Source organism: Branchiostoma lanceolatum, chromosome 6, assembly GCF_035083965.1.
Source record: "Branchiostoma lanceolatum isolate klBraLanc5 chromosome 6, klBraLanc5.hap2, whole genome shotgun sequence".
Classification (NCBI taxonomy): domain Eukaryota; kingdom Metazoa; phylum Chordata; class Leptocardii; order Amphioxiformes; family Branchiostomatidae; genus Branchiostoma; species Branchiostoma lanceolatum.
In genome coordinates this window covers 17,503,380-17,517,058 of record NC_089727.1, presented here as the reverse complement: position 1 = coordinate 17,517,058, position 13,679 = coordinate 17,503,380, and the positions used below count along the sequence as shown (strand labels likewise).

The 13,679-nt window shown below is 39.5% G+C and overlaps 1 protein-coding gene across 4 annotated transcripts in view; it reads left to right on the top strand.

Annotated features, from left to right (window-relative positions):
• Window positions 1-13,679, top strand: part of LOC136436931 (uro-adherence factor A-like) — an 81,979-nt gene that overhangs the window by 46,446 nt on the left and 21,854 nt on the right. For all 4 annotated transcript variants that reach the window (XM_066431336.1, XM_066431338.1, XM_066431334.1 and 1 more), the window contains exons 4-8: window positions 393-553; window positions 3,054-3,156; window positions 6,401-6,446; window positions 6,779-6,889; window positions 8,644-8,748. In XM_066431336.1, the coding sequence (XP_066287433.1) occupies window positions 393-553; window positions 3,054-3,156; window positions 6,401-6,446; window positions 6,779-6,889; window positions 8,644-8,748 (526 nt within the window). The remainder of the gene's footprint in view (window positions 1-392; window positions 554-3,053; window positions 3,157-6,400; window positions 6,447-6,778; window positions 6,890-8,643; window positions 8,749-13,679) is intronic.

The following is a 13,679-nucleotide window of genomic DNA, read 5'->3' as shown; positions in this document are numbered from 1 at the left end:
TGAATGAACGTAAAATACATGAATGTCATATGCATGGTCCGTGATAACGTTTTCCAGGCTGGGTGATATCTTACCACACAAGTTTTTACTTGTACCGCACATGCTTCAATGATAGAATAATTTGAGCTTTTGGGTGTGCTGTTTGCTGTTGTGAGAAATATGAATATCAGATTCGGACGTTGGAATTGATTTTCTATAAGATTTTTGTTTGCATTTAGGACACCAAAGGTTCTTAACTTCTGGCACATTTTGCATTGGAATGTGTGTTTTCTTGGGTGGGTACGGCGTTAATGAAATGCCATACGGTGGATCCGGTATCGCTCTCGGTCCCAGCCCTTCTGCAAGTCGAATCCGCCATGTGATATTGTCTATGTATCTCCAACATTTTCCAGTCATGTGACCCAGACTACCTGTCGTGACGACCCTCGCACGGCCACTGAACGCCTGACACCGCCACCTCCAAGGAGAGTGGAGCTTCACCGAGACCAGAACGTCGGTTTTGGGTTCGTCGCTGGTGGGGAGAGGCCTGTTGTTGTCAGGAATGTCACAGAAGGTAATGAAACACCAGGCCAACTTTGTAGAACTCATTTTTAGGCCACACCAATTTAATTTTTTGGTTGATAGATTTTTATTTTCCCCCCAAAAAAATTTTTTAACAAAAAAAATTCTTAATTTTTTTTTATTTTTTGGAAAATATACATCCGTTAACAAAGAAATTAAATTGGTGTGGCCTTAGTATGATGCCAGCATCACACTGTCAATGACCTTTGGCCAAATTTCTTGATTGCAAGAAGGTTTCTAAATTTCACAATCAACAGAGTATCAGGGATATCCCCAGAAACATCATGTACATGTATCACAGTGCCAGGCACAGGATGCTTGTTGCCGAGGGGGGAGGTCTGGAGGGGGGGGGGGGGGGGGGGGGCGTTTTTGGGCACACCCCTGAAGAGGAGAGCTGCTGTTGCATTTTTCCTTTGCCAGGTACAAATGGAAGTCATATTCTGTAACTTCAGCATTACATCTTTTCTGCTATTAATGAAATCTCAAGTTTTGAGCAAAATTATATGAAGTTAATTGCAAGTTCGTGCCCGTGGGCTAATTGCAAATACATGGTAAAAACACAGGGAAAAACATACATGCGTCAGTAAACTGTGTCTGACTTTGTTGTAACAATTGCATGGCTACTAGTACTAAATACAATTGTTGGCTATATCTAAACTAGCTGGGTTTGACTTCTTTTTTGGAGGCAGTGGAAGACGAAAAGTCCCACTTTTTCTAGTATTTGTGGGTTCTGTGATTTCAAGAGAAATTAAAGGTAGCTTTTTGTTCATCCGTGAATGTGTAAAAGTAGGGGCTTTCGTGGTAACTTGTTTAGATAATTCGGTTCTTTCGTAAAAGGAGGGGATAGGACATCTATTATAGGCTTTGCTTGGAAAATGTTAGAAGAAATACCCTAACTTTGAAAATCAACAGGATGGAGCTGGGATTAGAACAGGATGGAGGAGCGCCACTGTTCCATTCTTTAGGGAGATCCTGCAGTATTGAGTGTGTTTTTAACTTGAAAAATCTACCCTGTTACATTAATATTGAACCCGGATCAGTGACCTGCGAACATCGATCAGTCCTGAAAAATCACACCGTGATCAAAAGGACACAGGTGTATTCCAGCCAAATATAACACTTTTAGCTCGCAGATCTTCGGGCTATAGCTATTTCCTGCTGTGTAACTCCGGCATTAGGGTTAAAAATACCACCTGCATATGCAGGTTAGTACAGGTGAAATTGAGCTGTGCGGGTATTTCTGATGTCTACCTGCACCTAACCTGCAAGTTGGTCCATGATAAAACCACCCTGCAATTATAGGGTAACATGTGGCCAGTAGTGGCCCCAAAATAACTACTAGTTTTCCTAGGATCTAGGAGCAACTTGAAGACAGTACTTAATATCTATACATTACACATGTATGTAGTAGAAAAATTCAAAATCGTACCACTAGGAATTTTTTATTTCCGAAATATTGCTCTTTGATGGGCTAAGAGGCAAATTAAAAGAATAGAGTTGGTGAAGACAAAATTTCTCGGTCAGATGATCTTGAATGTTACCTATACCATTGCAGGTATTTAGAAAACACTTCTTCAAGCCCTGATTAATGAGTGGGTTTAATTGTGTTTTCTCTCTTCTTACTCCTAAACTTGTTGCTGCTGCCTATATATAATAAGAGAATTGTGGTAAAGGCTAACTTCTTGTTGAAAACAAATCTGTTTCACATGTTGTTTGATACATTCGTTTTACTGACCTTCCTTTTGTAAACTATGTGTCCTCAATTTCATGCCGTATGCATGCATGCACGCATGGTGGGATGTTACACTTCTGTAGCATACTGACGTGTGTCACTGCTTCGGTATAAGAGCTCCGACTGCAAAGCGGTGTTAGATTTCTGCACCTCTTCAAAAGGTGCATTCACTGTGGTAGGATTTCACTGGGTAGACCAGGCTGGAGTTTGGTATTTTCTTCTAGACCCAAATTCCTTTTTATCATTTAGTATCCTATGCAAAATACTTCTGAATCAGTCATTCTTTTACCACATTATCCTGATATACAGTCAAACCTGCCCAAGGCGACCACCCGGGGGACCGAGCAAAAACGGTCTCGATGGACAGGTGGTCGCCATGAAGAGGATTCCAATCATAACACGTTTCCAGGTCGAGGTGTTAAAAATATACAGGGATTGTGCTCTGTGCGGTCCCAATTCATGGCGGTCGTGGTCGCGTTGGATGGGTGGTCGCCTTGGGCAGGCCGCTTAATGCTTGTGCCTATGGGGAAAATTTTCGGGACCAAGAAAAAACAGTCGCCATGGCCAGGTGGTCGCGTTGAAGAGGTGGTCGCCTAGGCAGGTTTGACTGTATGTCCTATCAATGAACGTTAGACATAATCCAAAGGTTGCTCATTTATACGCAACTGGATATTCAATTTGTAAATGTTTCAGATAGCATCCGCTATCTTTTTGTTTTTTAATATTGATGTATGTTCCTTTTTATTTTTTTTGCATAAAGGAGGACCATCTGTTGGGAAGCTGTTACCAGGAGACCAGATTTTGAAGATAAACAGAGAAAATGTCGGGAAAGCTCCTCGGGACAGGGTGGTAGAGTTAGTAAGGTAAGATGCTCTTCCATCAACTGTTTTTGTCTCCAGTGAAAAAACATGTCTCTGCATATATGTGATGTCTTCATATACATGTATGGATGGACATGTTTTTTTGCAATGCGTTTTGTGCTAGTTAGGCCAGGCCAATTTATTTTGTTGCTTCTTGGAATAGCCTGTCCTGTTTTTCCCATTTTGGAAAAAAAAGAATTGGGTCACTATTCCCATTCACAAATTTTAACTCCCAATTTTACTATCTGTTCAGTTGTAAAACTCGATAGCCACCAAAATGGATTATAAAGGCCTCACATACCTAAAAAGTGTGGTCACATTGATCATAAGTTATAATTTTTCATTTATTAAAACTATTTCTGAACATCAATCCATGGCAAAAGGTAATTTTGTTACTAGAATTATAGAGCTTAAGATCAAAGAATGGGGTGCATTGCATAAAATGAGCCATACAAAGCTGAAACTTGAATAATCCTCTTTTTCTTTATGTTATGTAAACCCTTAGCTTCACCCCAGACTATTTTCAAAAAATTTTTTTTTGGATTTTTTTTTTGGCCCTGTCGCTCCAATTTTTTTTCCAAAAAAATCCGAGAAGCAACAAATAAAATTTGTGTGGCCTTAGGTAGAGACATCTTGAAAAGTGCTATTGCAACTGTTAGGTTTTAATCAAGTGTGTTTTGGTATGCACTACATGTATGTTGCATTGGGAATAAGCATTGTGTAAAGCATATAAAAATTATTTCATACATCAATGTCCTCTTTTTAATTTATAATTTTGCAATACATTTTCTGTTAGGTAAAGAAGTGCTACAATATTATAACTGTTGGGTTTAATTAGTGAGTTTTGGCACGATATATGTAGCATTCGGAATAAGTATTGTGTAAAGCCATAGCACAGCCTATCTTTTTCATTTGTAATTCATTGACGGTTTTCCACAGCACAATTAAGCATTAGCCACACAATACTGATATTGAGCCCGTCAGATTTGCGCTGATGACAGTCCGACAACGGTACAAAATTAGGGTGTTATGAAGACGGCGGTTTTGATTGGCAAGGTAATCCCGCGGAACGCTGCTAAGCCGTCTAAGTCATTCCGAACCAACCCACGCATAGAGATCATCCCGAGAGGAACGCTGGCGATGTGCCAGGATAGAGCCGTAAAAGTACAGACAGGAAGATTGCGTTGTGCAATAACAATGTCCATGACCTGTAGCTTTGGTAGAACAGTCTATCTGAGGGATTCGGCAGCAAATAACACCGGTGCCTGTCTCCATCTTTCAATAATGGAAACCCACCCTACCATGATTTAATGTCTTGTGACACAACTGGACTTTATAACTCATCATATTCAATCAATAAAAGAGGCACCAAAAAGTGTATTATGTATTCAATGTAGGTGTGCTTTGACAATAGATTCTGCCTTGAAGGTAGTGCATGTCTATATGGTGATGGGCACAGGATCAGTATGTTCACCAGATACATGTATTTCAAATTTATTCAAGGCCATACTAGTCTTAGTTCCTTGCTTGTTGGGACATCTTAAGAAAATATAGCAAGACATAGTGGACATCATAAAAGCAGAGGACAGGGAGGAAAACTTGAATATGATAATTGTGTTCACGCCATAAAGCTCAGTGCACCAGGGCATGAACGTGGTCCTCAAAGCTTTGCTTTTATTGTGTTTTCACAGTTTGATATGTTCAACTTTATAAGAAATCCGAGAACAAGCAAATCGAATTGGTGTGGCCCAAATTGGCAAAAAAACAAACAAACAAACGTGATGGTATGGTTTTATGCAAAATCTTTGTTGGTAACCTAAGAATGGGAATATTAGCACATTTTCAAGCATCTTAACACATTATGGCAATTTTGTCTTATGGTTAGTGATATGCTTTGAACCCCTAGCAGGCCCAGTGTTGAATGTGCCCTTGAGAAAGGCACTTTACACCTGCAAATTCAGTATTTCCTCACTTGACTGAAAATAAAAACTTTGGTCATCCTATGGGATGGGATGTATGAGGAGAGCCACACCTCGAGCACGTAAAAGAACCCACCACAATATCGAAACTATTAGTGGGGGTCCTTAACGGTGTGAGTGGATCAAACCTTACAGCAAAATTGTACGTTCTGTTAAAAACTGGTATGTTACACCTAAAGGCAGTTTATGGGGTTTTCAAAACAAACAAAGAAACATTTTGTACTTTCCTATACATACATATCATTATGGTACAAATGGCAACGTTTGAGATCCTTCATGATGAAGTAGTGCTGCGTACCGGTACTGTGTACCGGTACTGTACCGTAAAAACTGATTACATGTGTAGGTACAGGTCCAAAATACTGGATCATGAAGTACCAGTAATTGTACCGATATAAATTTACACAAAGTATGTGCTTATTTTGTGACTGATCTCCTAACCTCATGGCCTCTTACAACACCAAACCTGACCAAAGTGACAGCTTGAAACAACGTAACTCATATGCAACAGATCATTCAGGCAGGCCGGGAGTTTTGATAGCAAGGCCAAGGGAGTTTAGTGTAGAAACCTAGTTATGATCTTTGAATAAAGATGCTGACAAGTTGTAAACAGTTTGTTTATGTTTCTGTCATTATTGAATTTCAGAAAAACACATGTAAATTTTTTCAAATTGTTCAGGTACAGGTACCTAAACCTCTGTACCGGTACCTGTACCTGTACCTGTACCTGATGTTACGTTTAGGTACGCAGCACTATGATGAAGTGTTCATATTTACTCCATAGATCCCTCCTGTCCTTTGTCTGTACCTGGGCCCTTTTGATTTATGTGCGCACCTGTAGAATTAAGCATCTCTGTGCTTGGTAGAATTTAAGTACCTTAGAGTGTGCTTCAGCAAAGAGGCATCCTATCATAATGATGATTAATATTGGGTACTTAGTATAAAACTGCCTAAGGTGCACCTATCAAAAGGAGATTATAGATATTTCTGTAAGTTATGAGTTTCTTGGTATGGCTAATCTATCTTTTTCCTGATTTATATTCCATGAATATTAGTTAGATAGGGCATGAGTGATGATATATAAGATACATCATTCTTCAATCATTATGTTTATACTATTCTTAGTATTCGCAACTTGATGCCTTTTCAGTGCAGAAAATGTTATCATAATGGAAATAATGTAAAATATATTATGTGCAGTCTCTGAGGTACTGAGCATTATCATGTGAAGTTGATAATTTTTTTATCTTTTTGAATGGCTTTTTCAGGTCTTGCCCGGACAAGATAGTTCTGACAGTGATGCAGCCTTACAGGGTTAGTGTTAATAATTTATGGCACAAATACGCATCCTTACAGTTCACAGTTTCTAATCTCAAACTGGAATAAATTTAGTCTATGTGGACAGCATTGCTGTTTTGGGTAGTATGCTAGACTGTACGTACTCAAGGCTGTATATAATACTCTAGCAACCAAACGGAACTGTCCAACACAACATGAAGGCTCAATGGGAACCTAGCTATACATCACAGGCTACTTCGTTTCTGGGTCATACTACCTCCAGAACCTCTCCCGGTCTCCTCCTACTGTTCTACACTAGGTCTCCTATAACAGTTCTTAGTGACAGTTTCTTTTTGTCGTCTCCACAGATACAAGCCCGCTCTGCTGGCACCCAGTCTGCCCAGTCCCAGCACAACGGCCAGCCCTCCTCCCCAAAAGTCCGCTTCTCTCAGGAAGTTCTAGTCAACGGCCAACCTCCAGTAAGTACTGATATTCACCTCGACCAATCGAATCACGTGAATCGCATTGAAACTCAGCACATTTTCAGATTGACAATTTTGGCACTTTGGAAGTGATTGAATCCGCCCGCGATTTAACTTCTAGTTTCTACTACTCTTCTCTAAACTTAAAATCGTGGGCGGATTCAATTACTTCCAAAGTGCCAAAATTGTCAATCTGAAAATGTCTTTTGGAAGCTGACACCTTCCACCATCTCACTGGCGAGTCAGTTTGGTCAGATGTACAATGTAGTCGTTAACGCAAGTTAGAAAGCGATTTGTCGGGAAATGGCTGATACGAATCTGAGTTTCAATGCGATTCATGTGATTCGATTGGTCGGGGAGATATTAGGGTGCAGCGTACCGGTACACAGTAAAATGGATTAGCCCTTGCCAAACTGTTGTCTAATGTAGCATTAATGCCAGAAATACATATGCAGCACTATTGCTTGGTTAGTGCACACTGCCATGGTAATTTCATGGTAATTATGGCTGTCCAAATACCAGTCCCTCAATGTCATAGCAGCCATGCCTTGGACCAAGGCTTGAACCAATTAGTTGGCATCTTTCCAGCATTAGTGCTTGCTGCCACGGCCTTTAGTCATGCTTGACCTATACATTAGCAGTCAAGGGTGGACTGTAGTTAGGGGGCAGAGGGTTAATTTGGTGTGACCACCCCCACTGGCACCAGCCAGGGGAAAGGGTTTCCACTTACCCTTCAGTCCAAGAAGACTGGGTGATAAATGATGATTAATGGACAGGGGTGTATGCTGGCATTAATGCCCTGTTCCAAAGGGAGCAGAGGGAATCCAGCATTAATGCCCAATGTGCTCCGCTAAGGAGCGCGTAGTGCGGCATTAATGCTACATTAGACAACAGTTTGGCAAGGGTCAGGTACTGAGGTCCAAAATACCAGATCATGAAGTATCGGATATAAATTTACACCAAGTCTATGCTTATTTTGTGACTAATCTCCTCACCTCATGACCTCATGCAACAGCAAAGTGACACCTAAGGACAGCGTAACTAATATGAAACAGATATTTCAGGCTGGCCTGGGAGTTTTGATAGCATAAGGCCAAGGGAGTTTGGCAGTAGGAAACCTAGTAAATATGTTATTTGAATAATTAGATACTGACAAATGATATGTGTATAGTGTTAGCCATTGTGAAGCATGACTTATCTTACATCTGAAGGGATACTGCCCCACGGCTAGTAGGAAATGTAGGGAAAATTTCAGCTATATGTCTTCCCAATGCTGAAGATGCATCATGTTATGTTTAAAAATATCTTACTTTCTTAAGACCTAGGTGGACTAAATACTTGAAAGGAAACCCAAGCAATATAAGGGCCCAAAAATCAGATTTTGAAAGTGAATTTACATGTACTTAGTCATTTCTATACATGATTAGTTCAAATGACACTATCATAATGAATAGCGACATCCATCATGCAAAAATATGACGTCGTTGTGGGGTGATGTGAGAACTCACTGAAAATTGGCACCAGTGTTTTTGTAGGCTCGCAAAATTAAGGGAATCATTGTACGGCTCGTTTTTGCACAGTTTGAAAATGCTCAAAGTCTGATTACGCAAATGTGCTAAACAGTTAATGTCACTACCATAAAGATTTCAGCATTTTTTTTATTTCCATTTTTTGGGCCCTAACATTGCTTTGGTTGCCTTTAAGACTCCAGCTACTAATGTTACATAATAATGTTTGAAAATGTTTTTCAGGAAGTGGGAGACACCAGCTTACCTTACATGCCCAATATCATGAAGGTTTTCCTGGAAAACGGACAGACAAGGTCCTTCAGATATGATCAGTCCACAACTGTCAAGGTAACATGCAAATCATGCTATTAGCATATGTCATAAAGGTTTTCCTGGAAAATGAACAGTCAAGGTCCTTCAGATAGGATTTGTTTGCAACTGTCAAACATCATGCAAATCATGCTGTTAGCATATGTCATAAACTTCTAATAGGTTTTCCTGGAAAATGAACAGTCAAGGTCCTTCAGATATGATTAGTCCACAACTGAAGGTAACATGCAAATCATGCTATTAGCATATGTCATAAAGGTTTTCCTGGAAAATGAACAGTCAAGGTCCTTCAGATAGGATTAGTTTGCAACTGTCAAGGCAAGATGCAAATCATGCTATTAGCATATGTCATAAACTTAGGTTTTCCTGGAAAATGAACAGTCAAGGTCCTTCAGATATGATCAGTCCACAACTGTCAATTAACATGCAAATCATGCTGTTAGCATCTGTCAAAAGGTTTTCCTGGAAAATACTGTAAATGCAGAAATGTTCGCGGTCGTTTTATGTTCACGGTTTTCGCGGCGACCGTTTTACCAACGCAATCATTTTTGTCCAATACTGTTACTGTGCTGCCGCAAACTTGAAACCACCGCAAACACTCCATTTTCGCCTTAGCGCGAAATAAAACCAAGTGAACTTAAACGCATACATTTTTCAGTGACTAAGGCATTTGGCATATGAAGGTATAGATAGGATCAGTCCATAACTGTCAAGGTAGCATGCAAATCAATGTTTCTGCCATAAAGGTTTTCCTGGAAAATAGGGCTATCATACAAATCAGAGCTTCTCTTGTGAAATGTTTTCCTTGAGAATGGGCATAGTACTGTTGTAATGCCATTTGTCCATCTGATAGGATAATGTGTATAACTTATGGTGACGTACTATTATAAGCTTCTGTCATGAAGTTTTTCCTGGAAAATGGATGGTGATTTCCTGGAAAATGGACGATGATACCTGAAATTTTGGGTCCTGGCTCATTGACTACAAGGCAACATGCAAATAACAGCTTATGCCATGAAGGTTTTCTTGGAAAAAGGACATTATAGCAATGCCTTTCAGATAGGGTCTGTCTGTGACTGTTACGGCAACATACAAATCATGCAGAACTTCTGTTATGAACGTTTGACCGAAGAAAGGTCAGACAAGGTCATTCAGATAGAATCAGTCCATAACTGGCAACTTGAAGGTAAAATGCAAATCATAGCATCCGCCATGAAGGTATTCCCAGAAAATGGACAGGCAATGCCAATCAGATAGGGTCTGTCTGTAACTATTTTGGTAACATACAAATCATGCAGAATTTGGACAGGAAAAATGTCAGACAAGGTCTTTCAGATAGAATCAGTCCAGAACTGTAACGTTGGGTAACATAAATTCGTGGGGTACTTAAATTCGGGATTTTTCGAAAACGGGGTATTTAGGGATATGTGCTAGATGCAACATCAGTAATATCACTAGAAATGCAAACTTGACAGACTAAGTTAAACGTATTCAGAACACTGGCTGAAAAGCTTCGATAAGCATGTATTAGAAGGCGACGAGGACAAAAACTCTCCGTCCCTTATTGGAACAGTCTGAGGGCTTCGTGGGAGAATCACACTACATCATTGTCGGCTGGTTTATAAGACAAATAATGTACACGTTGCCATGACGGTGGATGTCGACTTTGACGTTCTATAGCTACCGACTCAACACACGGGTTGTTCCCGTAGGCCTGATGTGTGCGGTACGGCCGTTTTTTTCGTGTATTTTTTTACTTGGACACGTCTATATCCATAGCACTCTCCTCAAGCCAAGGATGGAACGAATAGCTGCTGTATAAAATGTAATTAGCGGTAAGATATTCAAGACGAATCTTTTCTCCCAAATTAATGTTCACCCCTGTCCGACAGCACCGTCATTGTGCGTGCGACGGACGGTAGTTTCAAATTGAAATATTATGGTGTCAGCACGACTAGAGACAAAATCTACCATTTTTATGATTAGTGCAAAGATAGTACATGATACTGACAGAATAATAGAAAAAAAGGATGGTTTATTGTTCTGCTAGATTGATTTCAGTCAATCATTATCGGAAAAATCCCGAATTTATGTTACCCAACGTTAACATACAAATCATGTTGTCATGAAGGTTCTCCTGGGAAAAGGACAGGCAATGCCCTTTCAGATTATCTGTCTGTAACTGTTGCGGCAACATGTAAATCATGCAGAACTTCTGCCTTGAAAGTTTGACAGGAAAAAGGTCATATAGGGTCCTACTTTTAAGATCAGTCCACAACTGTCAACTTGAAGATAATATGCAAATCATGTTGTCGTCTGTCATGAATGCTTTCTTGAAAAAAGGGCAGGCAATGCCCTTCCAATAGGATCTGTCTGTGACTATTTTGGTAACATACAAATCATGCAGAATTTTGACAGGAAAAATGTTAGACAAGGTCTTTCAGATAGAATCAGTCCGCAACTGTCAAGGCAACATGCAAATCATGTTGTCCATCATGAACGCTTTCCCGGAATGCCCATCAGATAGAAAATATCTGTGACTGTTACGGCAACATACAAATCACGCAGAACTTCTGCCTTGAAAGTTTGACAGGAAAAAGGTCATATTGGGCCTTACTTTTAAGATCAGAACTGTCAACTTCATCGAAGGTAAAATGCAAATTAATCAAATTATCTGCCATGAAGGTATTCTTGGAAAAAGGACAGGCAGTGCCAATCAGATAGGATCTGCCTGTGACCATCATGGTAACATACAAATCATGCAGAATTTGGACAGAAAAATGTCAGACAAGGTCTTTCAGATAGAATCAGTCCGCAACTGTCAAGGCAACATCAAGGCAACATGCAAATCATGTTGTTCGTCATGAACGCTTTCCTGGAAAAAGGACAGGCAATGCGCTTTGAGATAGGATCTGTCTGTGACTATTGCGGCAACATCTAAATCATGCAGAACTTGAAAGTTTGACAGGAAAAAGGTCATATAGGGTCCTACTTATAAGATCAGAATTGTCAACTTCGTTGAAGGTAAAATGCAAATTAATCAAATCGTCTGCCATGAATGTATTCTTGAAAAAAAATAACAGGCAGTGCCAATCAGATAGGACCTAACTGTGACCATTATGGTAACATACAAATCATGCAGAATTTTTGACAGGAAAAATATCAGACAAGGTCCTTCAGATAGGATATCTCTGTGACTGTTACGATAACACACAAATCATACAGAACTTCTGTCATGAAAGGTCAGACAAGGTCCTTAAGATAGAATCAGGCCACTACAGTCAAAGTAACAGGTACTAAGTAAATCATTGCTTACTTACCTCCATTGCAGTGGATGTCACTCGAGGAGAGAAGGAAAATGTCCAGACTATGCATGATGTACAAAATGACTAATAAATTGGTGGACGTACCAACTAATAAGTATCTAATACCAGCTCAGAAAAGGACAAGAAATAGCCATGCCTTTAAGTATCAGACTTTTCAACCTAGGATTGATGTGTTTAAAAATTCGTATTTTCCTAGAACGATCGTAGAGTGGAACTCGTTACAACCAAGTACAGTGGAAGCATCCTCATTAGATAGCTTTAAACAATGCATGCAGTTAGATATGCGAAGGTTAGACGTGACAGGTCGTTCGGTGTAATATAACCAACCAGCTGCTGCCGCGCCGCGTGCCTGCGAAGCTGGTGTGTTACGCCGAATGGCGGTTATACCGGCTATATAGATACAGATACAGATGCTTCTGCCATTAAGACTTTCTTGGAAAAAGGACAGTCAATGCCCTTGGCCTTGAGGTATGTTTGTGACTGAAAACATTAGGTACTAATCATAGCTTCTGCCATGAGCGTTTCTTTGGAAAAATGACAGCCTTTCAGATAAGTTATCTCTGTGACTGTTTGAGAAATGTCTGTGACTGAAAACAAGGTACTAATCATAGCTTCTGCCATGAGCGCTTCCTTGGAAAAAGGACAGCCTTTCAGATAGGAGATCTCTGTGACTGTTGGGCATAATACAAATCAAAGCTTCTGCCATTAAAGTTTGACCAGAAAAAGACCAGGCAAGGTCCTTAAGATAGGATCAGTCTACAACTGGCAAGGAAACATACAAATCACAGCTTCTATCACAAAGGTTTCTCATGGAAAAAAGACAGACAAGGTCTTCCAGATATGACCTGTCTACAACTATTAGTAGGAGACAAATTACAACTTCTATCATCAAGGTTTATTTGGGGGCAAAGGGAGACGTAGACAGATCCCTCAGGAAAAATCTATTTATGAATGTCAAGGTGAAATATGAATCATATCCTCTATCATGGAAAACATACAGACAAGACCCTTAAGGTATGCTGTGGTATCTAAAAGTAGCATACAAATCATAGCTTCTTATAGGAAAGATAATGACCTTCAATTTGCCTTCTGTCTACAACTGTCAAAGGTGACATATCAATCATAACATTGACCATGAAACTGTCAACTTGAAGGTAATAGTTAAGCCAATTGAAATGCAAATGTTCTTCAGACATTGCTTCTATTTTTCGCTGTAAATCTAACAATCTACGCTACCAGAAATCTTTTTTCTTGTGTTCTTATGTTGAGAAAGATTTTCTTATACAGAGGAAAAACAAGGAAATTAAAGAAACCCCCTGGGAGGTCTTGTCTATGTCAATACTCACACAAAGAATTTTGTTTTTTTTTGTTCTGAAGTAAAGAAAATATTTCTAGCATGTTGTTTTCGTATAAGAATTTTCAAGAAAAATAAGAAAAATTTGCTTTCTCTGCCTTAAGACAAGATGTGTTTTTTGTTTGATCTAATCTTTATTCTTACAGATTCTTCCCATAAGTTATTTTTTCTTGACAATTTGATTCTACTAGAATAATTTTCTTGAACTTCCTTGGTTTAAGTTAAGTTAAGAAAAAAAATCTTAGATGCAATTCTTGTTTGTGCTTAAA